The 18,427-nt window shown below is 34.9% G+C and overlaps 1 protein-coding gene across 1 annotated transcript in view; it reads left to right on the top strand.

The window, feature by feature from the left end:
• The window catches only part of USH2A (usherin), a 686,658-nt gene that overhangs the window by 501,449 nt on the left and 166,782 nt on the right, over positions 1-18,427 (top strand). Inside the window, 2 exon segments of the mRNA XM_025420646.3 lie at positions 3,660-3,828; positions 17,058-17,279. Of these exon segments, the coding sequence (XP_025276431.3) occupies positions 3,660-3,828; positions 17,058-17,279 (391 nt within the window).

Here is an 18,427-nt window from a genome sequence, read left to right as displayed (position 1 = left end):
CTCCAGGTGAAATCACTTGCTTCTTAAACCACGGTTTGTCACGATCAATTTTTCCACTAGTCTATCAGGAAGACCCTGCGGAAAAGAAAGAATGCTTTATAAAAACCCTCTCATCCTCATGAGCATCTTAGCCTTCTCATTTTTCATCATCTTCACAGGAAATATTAGTTTATTGAAATGGTAAGGAACTCCTGAATTTGTATTTGATTGAATGACTTGAATTTTCCTTACAACAATCCATTCAGATACAAGTGGCTGTTTGTTTACATCACACCGATGAGTAACTGTGAACAGGACCTTCCATGGTTTGTCAGAAATATTTTAAAATTATGGCCATTTGCAGATTAATGTTCATATTAGTTGCAGTTTAGGAATCAGATCAATAACACAGCCAGACAGAGGAGTTTGTAAATGGCTTTTATTGACAAATGATGCAGAAAATCCTTACTTTGAAGGTAGGATTTCATATAATGAAATAATGTTCCTATTTGTCAACAACAACATCACACATTTAATGACTAAAGCTGTTACTAAATTCAAAAGATTCACTGCAAAAAGACACAGTAATTAAGAAAGTGAGTTGTCGAAGCAATATGGATCAAAATACAAATTATTACAGCTGACACTGGCCAAGCAGTGACTATCAGCTAAGAAATGTTATAAAACGAGCAGTTACTAACTATACTTTTTTTTTTGACACATAGGCTCCAGAATTGTCATTGCCTAAGATTTACATTATTTTAGACCATTAAATATGCACTATCTGATGAACATACTATCATAAAATAAAATTAAGTTTTGGATTTTTGAAGGGAAAAATGCTGGAATAAATTTGCCCATTAAAAATGTTCTCTAGGAGAAAGAAAGAAATCTTGATGCCTTAAGCAGAGGCTTATTTTTATTTTAAGAATTAAGGACACGGTATTGACAGTTAAAGAAAATAAAGGAAGTCAATACACGGGTATTGACAGTTAAAGAAAATAAAGGAAGTCAATTAAAATCTCAAGAGTGGGGATTCCTGGGTGGCTCAGGGGTTTAGTGCCACCTTCAGCCCAGGGTGTGATCCTGGAGACCTGGGATTGAGTCCCACATTGGGTTCCCTGCACGGAGCATGCTTTTCTCTCTGCCTCTCTCTGTGTCTCTCTTGAATAAATAAATACAATCTTAAAAAAAAAAATCTCAAGAGAAACCAATTGCTTGTAAATTTGCTTAGAGTTAACTATGAATATATATTTCTTGGGTTAGAGGTTGGAGAGGAAACTAAGAATTTTTTGGCTAATTCACTATAAATATCAGAAGAATTCAAAATACATATACAAAATTTACCAATATATTCAAACCCCAAGGAACATCAGACCTGTAGAGCTTGTTAAAACCCAGGTTGCAGGTCCCACCCCCAGAAACTGATTTGGTAAATCTTGGGTGGGTCGTGAAAATGTTCATTTCTTACATTTTCCTGGGTGATACCTCTGCCTCTGTTCCAGGAACCCTATTTTGAGAACCACTATACTTCAGGCTTGCTTTGGGAAACTAGAGAATAAACAAAAGGCTGTTCAAATTTTAGGTACATGTTTATCAACTCAAGTTATTGAAATGTCCATGTATGTTTTCTGAGACAGCTAACTTGAAGACTGAATTAGAAGAATAAGAAATACTCTGATTATGTGGAGACCTCCCAAGAGAAATAATAGCTTGAAAATGTCACTTTGGGGACCCACCAATGATCTAAACCAAAGGGCACCAAAAAAAAAAAAAAAAAAAAATCGCAAGTTTCATGTGGCTAAAGGAGCCTGAGAATGACAATGGAAGGATTGGAGTAAAACAGTACTAATGGGCTACCACTAAACAAAATTTCACAAGAAAATAATAAGGACTCCTGTGTGGCTCAAGGGTTGAGCATCTGCCTTTTGGCTCAAGGCATGATCCCATGGTCCCGGGATTGAGTCCCTCATCGGGCTCCTGCAGAGAGCCTGCTTCTCCCTCTGCCTAGGTCTCTGCCTCTCTCTGTGTGTCTCTCATAAATAAATAAATAAAATCTTAAAAAAATAAAAAGGACTAGAGAAGCTTGCTGAAAGAAAAGGCTAGATGTGCTTAAGTGTCTAGAAACACATCTTACATGAATTGGACTTTAACAAAGGCTTTAAGACCACACAACAGTGGGCAAGATTTTAGGTCACTGTCATAAAACAAGAGGAAGGTATGCGTTGTTTTACCCTGAAAGCAAAAATGACCAGCGTCCTTAAATCCCAAATGAATGCAATAATTTTTTTGCTTAAATGCGGGGCCTAATTTCAAAATTTACTTTTCGCACAGAGTATGGCATCAAAGAGAAGGATCACCCAGTTTATCTTTGGCATTAGGTTAATTTTGAATCTTCACTGCTAATAACTAAAGACAGAAAAGGGACTCTATTACAGTTGGTTTAGCATAGGCCACCTGAGAAACCGCAGGGGTGTATTTTGAATTTAAGAGCCCTACTTCTTTGTTCTTTGATGATTTTTGAAAAATGAGTGAAGTAATACACTCATGGTGCTTTTGAAGACTTAATCCATGTTCTACCACTATATATTGAGCTCGATTCACATGTTTATTGCAAGCTAGAAATAGCAATTGTGCAAAATGGAAAAAGAAAAATACCTCTTGAACAGTGGTTGATTTTGCCTGCCACAGGAAGCCTCTATCTAATTAACATGACCTATGCCAAGTGTAGGTTCTGAAGCTACATTTCAGCAACTAGTTAGCGTTTGATTTGTTATATATACAGAGCGTCAGTCTCTCAGACCTCAAGTGAGCATGCAAATAATTATTTGATTGTTCAAGCACATAATTTCTTTTATAGCTCCTGGAAAAAAAAAAAAACCACATTGTTAAAAGAGCTTTTCAAAATTAATTTCCATATAAATTTCTTTTTTTTACATGATGGCTTATGGCATATACATATATATGTATCATATATATATATATATATATATATATATATATATATATATGTAAAAGACTGTTGGAATTGCCTTGTCTGAAGATTGGGTTCATAAATAAGTAATCATATAAATTATAAGGAAAATGCTATTTATTAAAAAAGAAAGAGCAATGAGAGATAGGTTTCCATAAATGTGTTTTCAAATTAAATAGTCATTACAATAAAAATATATATAAAGGCAATTGTTCATTTACAATTCTAAATCTTGGGATGCCTGGGTGGCTCAGTGGTTAAGCACCTGCCTTTAGCTCAGGGTGTGATCCTGGAGTCCCAGGATCGAGTCCCACATCGGACTCCCTGTATGGAGCCTGCTTTGCCCTCTGCCTGTGTCTCTGCCTCTCTCTCTCTGTCTCTCTCTGTCTCTCATAAATAAATAAATAAAATCTTAAAAATAATTGTAAATCTTCTTTACATTGGGAGCACTGACATTCAAAAGAGAGTTCATATTTATAGACTGTGGTAACAGAGCACAGAGCATGACTGAAGTCTAAAAGAGGTACATTATATCAAATAGCATATATAGAATTTAAATGATGCTGGGAAGATGCGTTTTTCAAACTTTTGAATTTTCTCAATAACAGGTCAAGGCTTATTAGAATATAATTGTATCATATGAGATATGACGATATAATGCTTTTAATTAAACTGGTATGTCTTTAATCTCAACTCCCAACTTCAGGTTTGTTGTAATGGAGTTCTCTACGACCTCCAGCCTGGACACCACTGCTGTGAAGAGAAGTATATCCCATTCATTTTGAATTCCACTGTGGTTTGTTGTGGTGGCCGAATACGAGAGGCTCAACCAAATCATCGCTGCTGCTCTGGGTATTACACTAGAATGCTACCAGGTGAGGATCATTTCCAGGTGTGCTCCACATTGGGAGCAAGAATTGTTGTCCTCTTCAAAGTCTTCTAGCTGGACTAAAATCAAGTTGACATGAGACAGATTAACAGAAGAAAATCAAATTTGATACTGTGCGTGCAAGGAATCCACACGGACATGGAATTTCCAAAGACAGCCAGGCAAAATGAGATACGTGTGTCATTCTGAACTACGGGGAAGGGGTAGGGATCTGGGACACCGGAGGAAAGGAATGGACTTCACAGAGCGACAGGAAGGAAAACAGATGTTTGGTAATTAGATGTTTGCCCTGCCATACAGATGGGTCACTCAGATGAAATTTATCTCTGCTAATAACCATTATTCTGGGAAAGACCCCCAATTTAGATTCTTCTATGTAGTTAAGGGAGACCGCACAGTCTTGATTGCCTTTAGCTCAAGATAATTTTCATGCTAGAGTGTCCCGTCTTATAGAGCTGCCCTTGGCCCCTTACATCAGTAATCTGGGAGTCTGAAAAGGCCAAAACATGACATATGCCCGTCAACCATTTCCAGCCTCTCCTCAACAAAAATTTAATGATTAACACATAGACAATGGCCTGCTTTAAATATAATTTCTTCTTTCAACTGTGTTGAAATCTAAGCAAGACTACATACAAAAAGAAAGGGAATACGAGGGACTGATGGTACCTACCACATAAGGAAATATTTCAAGACCTGGTAACTCTCTTTATTTTGTGACTTATTTCATTCCCATGGCTACATATTTTCACCATAAATTCTGTGAATTTCTGAGTGTTCCACTCTATGAAGCCATTCTTCATTTCCTCCATTTCTATTCTGGACTATGCATGCATTGTCTCTGGATGGATTATAAACACAAATTCCATTTATCTGAGACTAGTCCCCTGTCAGGGTAGGTAAGGCAGAAAGAGGGTTGCCGTAAAGAATAGCAAGCAGGGATTTTCCCTTTTTACCCTTTTTCCCCCCTTCTGTCAGATGACTGAATGAGTACTGGCCAAATTTCAACTACCCAAAACAATGTCCAGGTAATAACAGTTGGTATTTATAAAACACAAAGTCTCTGGCAGGATCTGTATTTAAAGCTTTTACATAAGATGCTTTATATAGTTTTAACAGCTTTAGGAGATTGATATTTTATCTAAAGTTTACAAATATGGACTCCTGAGTGGCTGGTTGAGCAGTCTGTCTTTGGCTCAGGTTGTGATCCTGGGGTCCTGGATGGAGTCCCACATCAGGGTCCTGTCAGGGAACCTGATTCTTCCTCTGCCTGTGTCTCTGCCTTTCTCTCTGTGTGTGTCTCTCATGAATAAATAAATAAAATCTTAAATATATATATATATATATATAATAAAATAAAGTTTATATATATAATATATAATAAAATAAAGTTTACAAGAAGGAAACAGATTTAGAAAGGATCAGTAGCATTGCCAGATTCACATAGGTGGAAATAGAAGAAATGCAAGGCAAATCTTAACATATCTTTCCAAAAGCCATACTTTACTCTGCTTACTCTTTTTTTTTTTAAATCTGTTATTTATTTTTTCCAAGTTTTTATTTAAATTCCAGTTAGTTAACTGGATGTTAGTTTCAAGTGAACTTTGTGATTCATCACTTAAATATAATACCCAGTGCTCATCACAAGTGCCCTTCTTAATACCCATCACCCATTTAACCCATGCTCCCACCTCCCCTCCAATAACCCTCAGATGTTCTCTATAGCTAAGAGTCTGTGTACCCCCATGTTTATAGCAGTAGTATCAACAGTATCCAAATTATGGAAAGAGCCCAAATGTCCACTGACTGATGAATAAATAAATTATATATATCTCCCACACCTTCATATATATATATACACAGTCATCAGAAAGAAAGAAACCTTGCCATTTGCAAAAATGCAGATAAAATCTGAGCGTATTATGCTAAGCAAAATAAGTCAGTCAGAGAGAGACAAATACTATATGATTTTACTCATGTGTTGGAACCTAAGAAACAAAACAATGAGGGGGAAAAAAAAGAAAAGGCAAAATACTCTTATATAACCAAAATATGTTAATATGTGTTAACATAGTTTTGAAATTCCAGACTTCTAAACATCTCCATTACCACCACTGACAGTTACTAATCTATCCTGGAAAAGCCATTGACAATACAGATTTTTTTCCTACCACCCAAGTTTAATGCCTATGTCTTCAGAAGCACAGAAATAGGTATGGGACAAAGAGAAGAAAGCTAAGTGTTCAGATGCCCAAGGACAGCTGAATGCTTTGAGATACCTAGTTTAACAGGAAATTTATGCCAAACATCTAGTTCATTAGGTTATTGCTCAGTGTACTTTGTGTTTGGCATAAATATATTGATCCAATGTATGTGAAATGAGAAATTGTCTTACCCAGCATCTCTTCTGCAAAATGCTGGAGCAAAAAGGAAAGGTGAAATAATTAAATACTACGCAAGTTTATTCAAGACAGAGAATCTCTACTCTTCGTAATTTTTCCTCAATGTTAATAGACAAATCTGTCTTTGCAGAAATACTGCTATTTCTTATTCTGCAAAAATACTTTCATAATTGAATAACTCTTAATCAATGAGATTTTCCCAATAAGAAAACACAATGGTGTTGGAAATAAGGATTTTATAGGAAAAGGTTAACTTCTTTACACTGGAAATCATCGTTTTAGCAACTAATCAAACTCTGCCAAATGCTTTATTTTCTCAAAATAGTTTACACTTTGGGAGTCTTCTACTACACTTCCTATCTTGCCTCCCCTGCAAAAAGTTGCCCTGAAAATAATACATAAACAGATGAGATGGGCATGTTCTCTCATTCTCTTCTTTCCCATTGTTCAGACAATGGACCATACCAGATTTTTCTCTAATTCCAGCATAGGACTAAATAATACTGTTTTTATTTCCAAGTTACATTAAAATTTTTGATGTTAAGATTTGCAATTAACTGTTTAAACTCTGAGAAAATATCCTCTGTCCCTTAACATTAATGAAAAATAATTGGTTGCATCTATCATGGCTATTAACTCTTGGATATGTCTGTGACTTTTCTCAACCCTAACACAAAGTTTCAGATTCCAAACTAAGAAAACAATCATTTAAAAAATAAAATACAATTCTAAGGTGCCTGAGTGGCACAGTTGAGCTGAGCCACTGACTCTTGGTTTCAGGCCTCAGGTCATAACCTCAGGGTGGATCAGGATCAGGCTCTGGAATGGGATGGGCTCAGCTCTTAACATGGAGTCTGCTTAAGATTCTCTCCCTCTTCCTTGGCCCCCTCCCTGACCTCAAGCTCTCTTCCTCTCTCTTTCTTAAAAAAAAAAAAAAAAATTAACTCTTTTTCCCTAAAAATAAAATAAGCTATGGAAGGCCAAAAGTCATATATCGACCTTGCACAAAACTTTATTTCATTTTTAATTTTATTTATTTATTTGAGAGAAAGATCACAGATAGAAAGGGAGAGAAAAAAGCAGACTTGTCACTGAGCAGGGAGCCTGATGCAGAGCTCCATCCCAGGACCCTGAGATCATGACCTGAGGGGAAGGCAGACACTTAACTGACTGAGCCACCCAGACACCCTCTACAAAACTTTTTAAGAAGTAATTTTTAAACAAGAATTTCTAAAACCTTCATGATCTGCCTATGACACATACTCAAACCTCAAGCATTTTTTAATAATTTCCAAACTGTTGAGTGTGGCCCATATTCGGATTCTTTTTAAGTAGTTCATTTTTCACGGTATTAGAATGCCTACCATAGTGTCAAGGGAAAAAAATGCAATCTCATGGGATAATCAAAGAGAGTGTTTTGCTGCAATCATTAATCTCAATGTACCTAAATGAAGAGATTATATTATGACCTCTATCCTTAGCCAATAGTCTCTGTTAACTGCTTTAACACTGTTTACATCAAGAAAGCAGGCATAGTGACCCCAAACCATCTTGTATCTAAATGCAATTAAAATTCAATCAGTACGCTGTCAGTGCAGGGCTAAGATGGGTATAGGCATTTTGATATTTATAGATAAGTCTGAAATATTGGTTAATAATATTTACTTCATTTTTTTCTCACAACTTTCCTTTATAGCACCCTCGAACAAAGAGTGGCAGAGGAAAGAATGCTTATTCCACTCCCCTTTTTTTATAAATATGCTAATGACCTCAAGCTAAATGTTAATGTGGGTCATTCTTTGATAAGAATAACAATTAACTGTTAAGACTGCATGGTAGCTTTTAGAGAGAAAACATTTTCAAGCCTGTCGTGAAATAGATTCATTTTGAGAGGTTAATGAAAAGGTGACTGATCCTTGTATCTTATGTCTAATAGACCTTTTTTGAGGGGGAAAAAAAATCAGTTTTGCTCCTCATTGATATAATCCACATCTCTTTTTATAAAGCCTTTTCTTCTTTCAGTAACTGAATAAGAAACTAAACCAATTAATATTTGTTATCCTCAAAACTGGTTTAAAAAAAAAAAAGTGTTGGTTTTTCCCCAAATATATATATAGATGTAGACTCTGTTTCTTCTCAGACCACTGTTGTCCTAAATGATATTTAATTAACTGGTGCTGCCCCTGTACCAGGAGGCACATTAAAGGAAGTTTGCCAAGAAGAGACAATGCTCTCTGGCTGTGGAGTTTAAAAAATATGACAGTCCTCTAAAGTAAATATTAATTCCCTATTTTGCAGATAAAGGCTTAGATGGCTTAAGAAAACTGCACAAGCTATACAGGTGGAAACGTTATTTTTTTTTTTTTTAAGGAGGAATTTTAAGATAGATCTGTCTGATTGCAAAGTCCTTCCTCTCAGTCACAAGTATTATATACTGCCACCTGTATTTCAGAGAGGTAGTGATACTTCAAAACACATGATTTTAATTTTTAATTAATACAAGTTCTTATAATATATCGGATCATTATTATTACATTATCACTTTTACTATTATCATTATTTCATATTTAAGTAAAGAGAAATGCAACAGTTTTTAACTATAGAATATCTAAATATATTCTCTTGGGCAGCCCGGTGGCCCAGTGGTTTGGCACTGCCTTCAGCCCAGGGTGGGGTCCTGGAGACCCGGGTTCGAGTCCTATGTCGGGCCCCTGCGTGGAGCCTGCTTCTCCCTCTGCCTGTGTCTCTGCCTCTCTCTCTCTCTCTGTGTCTCTCATGAATAAATAAATAAAATATTTATAAATATATTCTCTTGACTAAATCATGCATCTTGCCATTTTATTTTCTATATTTATAATGGGAAACCATGACCCAAAATTATCAACTATAATCAATAACATTTTATCTTTAATAGTTTTTTCTAATTTTTTTCTTTTTAGTTATAAAATTTAGAAGCCTTCTAAATTAATGGGACAGAAATAACTTTTAGAAACAATTTGCATAATTCATTTAAAATTTTGTCTACTTTTGATAGTATATGATGAAATTAAACAGTGATGCTGTGAAAAAAAAAATATGGCAACCACATATGAAACCAAGTTTAAAAATCCTTTTACCCAGAGGAATGTAACAAACAAGTACAGTGATTTTACTGTTGACAGTAAGTTCATTTCTCTTTCATCGACCTCTAATAGAATCATCACAAAAAATTTAGAATTTTCTTCAGCTTCTACATACCATGTTACAGGATCTTTTCAAAGACCAGCAACTCAGCCACTGTCCCCTGCATTCTAGGAATTTATACCTTGAGAGAAAACTGATTAAGCCTTGGCCCACTCCTCATTATTTTTCCTAGAGAAATGAAATTGTGTTTACATAAAAATCTGCACACAAATGTTTATAGCAGTTCTACTCATAATTGCCAAAAACCAAAAATAGCTCACATGTCCCCCAAATGCCAAAAATCAGAAATAGCTCAAATGAACAAACTGTAATATATCCACACAAAGGAATATTACCCAGCAATCAAAAGAAGCAAACTATTAATAAATACTATAAAGATACTATGCTGAGTGAAAGAAGCCAGTCTCAAAAAGTTACGTACTATGAGATTCCATTTATATGACACATGGGGAAAGATAAGCTGTAGTGATAGAGAACGGAATCGGTGGTTGCCAAGGGTGATAGATGGGAGGAGAGTGTTACTGTGAAAGAATAGTATGGAATTTTGGGGGTGATGAAATTCATTTGTAGCCTAATTGTGTTTTTGTGTTAAAATTCACAGACTTATGCATCCCCCAAAAGGTCAATTTTAAACGGTTGATTTTTTTTTAAGCCGTATGCTTTAGAGTTCTGTTTCTATTCTGCAAATAGGAAAAGTAAGACATAGGAATAAAACTAAGTCACCCAGTTCGTCAAGATTGAAATTTGCAGATTAAAAATTAAATTGAGCTCTTAGAGATACTGTCTTATGTAATATTGTGATGACTTCATACATGTAAACTTCATATGTTTTTCTGGTATGTTGGTGGAACAGAAAGAAAGAAAATTCATCTCCACGAAAATTACTTTGAAAATTCCTATAAAAAAAAAAAAAGGCAAGCAGAAATGTCCCAGAGACTAAGCTCCTGATTTCAGTTAATGACGTATATGATCATATTCTAATAAAAGAACAAAATTCTGTATAAGATTTTGCTGGTTTGATGCTGAGTAGCTACTGGATAAGAATGATGGGCTTTGGAGTCAAACCGACTGGCTTCATAGCTCATTACTTTCACTTATTAGTTGTTTAACCTTCATTAAGTTACTTAAACTAAATATTATTAGTAGGAGACTAATGTCTCTGATTTCCACTGAGCTCCCGAATTAGAACCCCCAAAGTTTTCATGTGCAAATAGAAGGAAAGGTTTATAGTAATTGGGGAGCATAAGAGTAAATGGCGTTAAGAGGCATCCTGTAGATGACAGGGTATAGTCTCTTATGAATTATTCTAAAGCAAAGACTCAAGTGTGTCCACTTTCATCAGATTCTATTAAAGGGCAACTGGTTCATAAAAGCTAGGAATCAAATGTCTAATGAACATTGAGATCCTATGAGCTCAGGGATCGTCATTGATCCTTGTAGATTCTAAGAGACCAAGCAATCCTTTATCTAAGCTGACTTTTAGCAATTGACTGGGGAAGTCACAAATAGCTCCCAACCTTTAAAGAGAAAGAGATTTTCCATTTTGCGTGACATCACAGTCTAAAGTCTAGACCTAGGAAATGTGCTTTATTCTGAAAAAAGGGATGCTTGGCAACTGTCCTTTGTGTGCTACCACTGTCAACAAATACAGAGAATCAATTTGTCAAGCTTTCTCAGGAACATAACAGAAGATCATCCACACATGTGTAAGAGTGGAGTTTTAAAGAGGAAATCAAGCATCTTTAGTGTATTAGTTTCCTAGGATTCCTGTAACAAATTACCAGAAATTTTGTGGCTTGAAATAACACAATTTTATTATCTGACATTTCTCAAAGTCAGAAGTTCCAAATGGGTCTCACTGGGCAAAAATCATGGTGGCAGCCAGGCTGCCTTCCCTTCTGTAGGAGAGACTCCTTCTTACTCGTGCCACCTTCCAGAGGCTTCCCACATTCCTTGCTTAGGGGCCTCCTTCCAGCCTTGCAATGGCCAGCCAAACCTTGCTCACATACCGTTATCAAACCTAATTCCATCTACTATTTTGATCCCCTTTTGCCATGTAACATAACATATTCACAGATTAGTACATGAACATCTTTGGGAGGTCATATTTTACTTACCAAGCTAAGGCCTTGGTTAAATAATTGTAAGAATTAAGGTGGCATTTCTGTAAACTCGGGGCATAACTATCCCAAGTGAATAAAAAAAAGTGGGAGTCTGAGTGCAAGTGTATGAAAAACTGCTGAGCATAGATCAATTACTCTAAATTAAACAGCTGTCTCAGGGATTGGAGAGAGGATGGTATTAGGTTGGGAACTACAGCAAGTGAGGAAGCACAGTCTTGTTAATGGCCCTTAAATCTTGAACAAAGTGCTATACAAGTCATTTATTTTTTGGGGTGGGATGAATAGGATATTATAAGGGTTACTGGAGGGAATAGCAAGTCTTTTCTGGAGGCGTGTGGATACAGTGGATCTGATTCTCTTCAATAACCACCTTTGTGTGTGTGTGTGTGGATTTTTACCCAGTTTCAAGAAGGACATAGCCATATTTATAAAGACCTTTACGACTTTAGCTTCCTCTATGAATCCCACATCTAAACTTTCCTTGCTCCAGTGGGTCCTGAAGACAAGATTCAAGGTCTGAAACATAGATCATGAAGGCATCAGGTATTAGAAATTAGTCTGTACCACCATCATATTAGAGGCTGTGGATTCTTCTGGGGATCCCAGAAAGAGGCTTTGGGTCCACATTTAGTACTAGCATCTCATTAACAGAGTGGATCTCCTCCCATCAAATGTTCCAGAGTTGAATTACTAAGTTAGCAGAAAAGTGTGTTGATTAAAGAGAAACAAAACCAAAGGCAGAGTCTGAAATGTCTTTGAAATTTCTACCTCTGAGACAGTTTGGTTCTTCCTAGGAAGGAAGGATAGAAACAGTGGAATTTGTGGTAGATAATGTAGTCCCAATATCAGTTAAATATGAAAACTTCTATTTCTACAACTGCATGAAAAGTTCTCTTTTTTGTGTTAAAGGCAGTTATGGATTGACCAGAGCAGCTACTTTCACAGAGAGGGGTTCTTTTGTCGATGCTTGTCCTTTTCCTTTTTTGATTCTTTCTAGCTAAAGCAGAGCAAATGTTCTTCAATGTCCCTTTTCCTTACGATAATGACTGTCGTCTTTGTGTAGACTAGACATAGATATGTCCCTGTTCTTGGCTTTATTTAATACTTAATCTGAAAAGCTATTAATTTGATCTATTTTTCTTTTTTTTTTCTGAGCCAAAGTATCTTCCAAGTGCCCAGCAAGCTTTTGTAATTTAGAGAGAAGGTTATAGTCTATTATCCTATCTTCTGATTTCTGAGAAATTATGAAATCTTGACTTCTATTGAGACCAGAGTTTCCTAGTGGTAGCTAAGTGGTCTCTGAAACTAAACATAGAATTAGGTTTCCTCTGTTTATGGAACTGGACTATTTTTTTATTCTGGACTATTTTTTTATTGTGTATATATAACAAAATTTATAACTTTATTTTTAGGTACATAGTAGCACTGAATACATTCGCATGGTTGTGCAATCATCACCACCATTTCCAGAACATTTTTATCTTTCCAAGGTGAAACTCTGTACCCATTAAACATTAACTCCCTATTGTCCCTTACTCCTAGCCCTGGACAACTACCATTCTACTTTCTGTTTCTGTGAATTTGACTACTCTAGGCACCTCATATAAGTAGAAGCATGTAATATTTATCATTTTGTGATTGGTTTCTTCCACTTTATACGTTTTCAGGGTTCATTTATGTTATAACATGTGTCAGAATTCCATTCCTCTTTTAGACTGAGTAACGTTCCGTAGTACGTATATACCACATTTTGTTTGTCCGTTCATCTGCTGATGACTATTGGGTCGTTTCCACCTTATGACTATTGCGAATAATACTGCTATGAATATTGGTGTACAAATAACTGTTCAAGTCCTGCCTTGCGTTTTTTAGCTTTATACTCAGATGTGAAATTCCTGGATCATATGGAAATTCTATGTGTCGTTTATTTAAAGAACTGCCATAGTATTTTTCTCAAGAGCTATGCTATATTATAGTCCCAACAGTGATGTGCAAGCTTATTATGTTCAAGGGTTCCAATTTCTCTAACTCCTTGTTTACATATTATTTTCTGTTTGTTCGTTTATAATAGCCATTCTTCTGGATATGAAGTGGTATCTCATAGTGATTTTGATATGCATTTTCTAAATAATTAGCAATATTCAACATCTTTTGTTATGATTAGTGGCCACCTATATATCTTCTTTGGACAAATGTCTATGTGAGTCTGTTAGCCATTTTTTAGTGGGTCGTTTGTGGTTTTGTTGTTGAGTTATAAGAGTTCTTTAGAAATTTTGGATATTAGTCCCTTATCAGGTATATAATTTACAAGTATTTTCTCCCACTTGCCTTTTTATATAGTTGACAGTATCTTTCAATGTGTAACACTTTTAAATTTTGATGAGGTGCAATACACCTATTTTTCCTTTGATGCCTTGTACTTTTGATGTCATAACCAATAAATTATTGCCAAATCTGATGTCATAAATATTTCCCCCTACATTTCTCCTAAGAATTTTATAGTTTTAGTGTTTATATTTAAGCCTTTGGTCCATGTTGAGCTAATTATTGTATATGGTATAAGGTAAGGGTTCAACTTCATGCTTTGCATGTGAATATTTACTTTTCCCAGCACGCTTTGTTGAAAAGACGGTCTTTCATCATTGAATGGTCTTCACACCCTTGTTGAAAATCATTCGGTCATTTTTGTAAAGTTTCATTTCTGGACTCTCTATTCTATTCCATTAGTCTATCTATCTGTCTCTGTATCAGGACAATAATGTTTCGATTATTAATTGTATCTTTGTAGAGAGTTTTGAAATCAGGAAGTGTGAGACCTGCAACCTCATTCTTTTCAAAGATTGATTTGACTATTTGAGGTCCCTTGAGATTCCATTCCAATTTGAGGATGTATTTTCTATCTATGCAAAAAGTATCATTGGGATTTTGATAGAGATTGCATTGAATCTGTAGATCACTTTGGGTAGTATTGACATCTTAGCAATATCATCGTCTGATCCACGAACATGGGATGTCCAGTTTATTTGTGTTTTCTTTAATTTCTCTCATCAACATTTTGTACTTTTCAATATTTAAGTCTTCCATCTTCTTGGTTAAGCTTATTATTAAGTATTTTTAAACTATTTTAAATGGAATTGCTTTTTAAAAAAAAATTCCTCTTCAGATTTTTCTTTCCTAGTGTATAAAAACATAACTAATTTTTACACGTTGGTTTTGTATTCTAGAACTTTGCTGATTCTTTTACTAGTTTTAAGTTGTTTTTTTTTTTAATAGAATGTTTAGGATTTTCTACTTATAAGGTTGTATTGCCTGTGAACAGAGGTAATTTTACTTCTCCCTATTCAGTTGGGATGTTCTTCATTTCTTTTCTTGTCTAATTGTTCTGGCTATAAATGCCAATATTATGTTGGAGACAAGTGGCAAAAGCTGACAGACTTGTCTTCCTGATCTTAGGAAAAAGACCTTCACTGTTGCTTATAATGTTAGCTATGGGTTTTCATACATGCCCTTTATTGTGTTGCAGTAGTTTCCTTCTGTTCCTAGTTTATTAAATGTTTTTATAATAGAATGGTGGGGAATTTTGTCAAATGTTTTCTCTAGACCATTTGAGATAATCATGTGTTTTTCTTTCTTCATTCTGTTAATATGGTATATCACACTGACTTTCATATGTTGAATCATCTTTGCATGTTTTCCAGGAATAAATTCTATTTGGTTATGTTGTATATTCATTTAAATGTTCTCTTGAATTCGGTTTGCTAACATTTTATTGTGGATTCTTACATCAATGTAGTTTTGTTTTTTCTGAAGTGTCTTGTCTGGTTTTGGTATCAGGGCAAAGCTGACCCGGTCTAGTAATAATGTGTAATAAAATAATAATAAATTTTATTAGGAAGTATTTATTCCTCTTCAGTTTTTTAGAAGAGTTTGAGAAGGATTCCTATCAATTCTTTAAATGTTTGGTCAAATTCACCATAGTTTTTCTTTGTTGAAAGGTTTCTAAGAAGTGTTTCAATCTTGTTAATAGTTATGTCTATTCAAAATTTATATTTCTTCATGATTCAGTCTTTAGATTGTGTGTTTCTAGTAATTTATACATTTCATCTACTAGAATGGATTTTGACCAATGAATATGGACAAGAATGAGTTCAAGGATACCTGCTGAGTGTTCTTGTCCAATTTTTATATTCTTTACACATATGCCCAAAGTTAAATATTGCCCCATATTTTTAATGTCATTTTGATAAGCAATTCATCTTGCTTTTGCTAACCAAGTTTTGGCTTATCTCAACCTCACACATAGACAAACTAATTGATGGAGATCAGGAAGTCCAGGACTATAGATTCCTAAGGCAATCCTAAATTTGTTAGTGAATTTGAGCCTTCCTTTTCTTAAGAAGGTTTGGCAAGTCATTAACTAGATTATGGAAATCTTATCTGGACCATGGTTTAGAGCTATAAGACCTCCCAGGCTGGTCAATATACTCATAGACCTTATAAGATACTATGAAGGAGTATTGTCCAGGGAGAAAGACATATTTTAAAAGGGGAAGTGGAAGAGAAGAGGGTCTGTTGAAGATGCAATAAAAAGAGAAGTAAAGCAAGAAAGGAGACTCAAGGTCAAGTGTTCAGAAGAAGGTCAACTGAGAATTGAATCATGAGCTAGAGAGAAGTACACTTTGAATTTTAGATCCACCAAGTTGTTAGTAGTCCTTCCCAAGGTATCCTTAAAAGAAGAAATTTATTTATTTATTGTCTTTTAGAGTTGTCCTGATTTTAGAGTGTCTTCATACGCACCCCCCCCCAAATGCTGCCTATTGATATTTATAAAATTTAAACTCTTGGATCCCAAGGTACCAAGCAAAAGACAATCTCATTCTTGTTTCAAGTGTTCCAGAATATCATGTAAAGGTGGAGCACGGGTGCAACTGCATTAGTGAAATTCAGTGTCTCTCATAGCCCAGCAAAATACTAATGTGCTGACTTGAATATAGTATTTTTACCTCCTCATTTAATTGACCTTCACATTGAAAGTATTTTTTTAAAAAGGAAATATTTTGTTTTTTAAATGAATTTAACTTGGTTAAAAAAATTATAATCCAGGCAATGCAAGTTTTATGTTAATTTCTGAATCCACCCCACTTTCAAAGGAAAAAAAATTACACTACATGGATAGAAAAGTATTTGTAGGCAAACTTTTTTGTAATGTCACTTAATCATGTTACTGGACCTAATGTGCTCATTTCTTAGGGGTGAGAGAGGAAATAGGCAACATAGCATTGCCTCTAAGTTACCATGCATGTATGTGAGTAGACACGTGTTTATACATCTTTAATGCAAAAATTTTAAAGTTGTATTGAAATTTTGCAACTCCAAAATGACAGCATTCTTTCTAGTAATTCTGTCAACCAGTTGGCATCTGCAAGATGATTGTGATAAAATTTCATTGTGAGTCAAAGCATATTTTTTTAACTCATGCAATGATTGTTATTGTCCTAAATTGACAGGTGAAGTATGTTGTCCAGATGAACAGCACAATCGGGTTTCCACTGGCATCGGTGACTCCTGCTGTGGCAGATTGCCTTACTCCACCTCAGGAAACCAGATTTGCTGTGCTGGGAGGCTTCATGATGGCTATGGCCAGCAGTGCTGTGGTGGACAGATTGTGAGCAAAGATTTAGAATGCTGTGGTGGAGAAGAAGAGGGCATGCCATACAGTCGCCTTCCAGGTAAGGAGCCCTTGTCTACCTTTCAGTAGGTAGAGAATCTGAGAAACAGGGAGGTTGAGAAACTTGCCCTAGATATAAAGCAAATAAGGAATTAAAGCTCGTGTTAATTATATCTAATGCAAAATTTAGGTACATGTTGTATCACAAATAAAAATGTAATTTCACATTTTTTATGCTCATGTGAGGCATTTCATTAAAACAGACCAAAACTCTTTCCTCCTGGAAAAAGTGTCATATCCACAATAAGCAAAAGAAGAACAAAAACACATATGAATGCATTGGTTCTGGATCAATATTAGAATTAGAATATTTCCTAGCGAATTTCCTAGCAAATGCTAACAGTACACAAAACTATTATTGATGACATTATGTCAATTCTTTTAAGCTAGTGAATTAACACTAATTTTAATAGCAATCATTATCATTGATGGAATACTTACTACCAACTAGGTACTATGCCCAATGTTTTATATATTATTACCTCAATTAATCTTTATAACTATCTTACTAAATAGGTTCTATTATTGTCTGCATCTTAAAAATGAGGAAACTGAGGCACAGAGATTGGACAGTTGTCCAAGAATACATAGTAGTCAGATGCAGATTTTTAGGTGCCTGAAATTTATACAATTGGGGGGAAAACCTCTTTAAGGAAAGAAAATAAAATGATTAAGATAAGACAAAATATAAAAATATTTGTTTAGAAAGGAAAAATAAATTATAAAAATTATAAAGAGAAGAAAAGAAATCTAGCAAATCCCACTAACATAAAAATAGTATGTTTGGATTATATAACTTATATAACTTATATAACTTCTGACATCCCTCTTATCTCCCGCTGACATGTTTAACTTATATGCTTGATCACCTACCTCTTCATGAGACAATGGCTTTTATACTATTTATCTGTAGAGGGATAATTCGTTCTTTCCTGTCATGTGATTAATAAAAACATTTCCTAATTGTTTTAAGTTTATATAAGTGGCTTTAAGCTTCCAAATTTATTTTTGTAATATTAGGTAAATGTTTAGGACTATTGTCAAATTTGGAGAAATATCTACCAAGGATCTTTCTAAGATTTAAGGGGGTCTTAAGTTTTCTTGTCTTAAAGTGATTTGCAGTGACTGGTCTTAAATATTTGTTGAACT

Source organism: Canis lupus, chromosome 38 (assembly GCF_003254725.2).
Source record: "Canis lupus dingo isolate Sandy chromosome 38, ASM325472v2, whole genome shotgun sequence".
NCBI lineage: Eukaryota > Metazoa > Chordata > Mammalia > Carnivora > Canidae > Canis > Canis lupus.
This window is presented reverse-complemented; position numbering and strand designations above follow the sequence as displayed.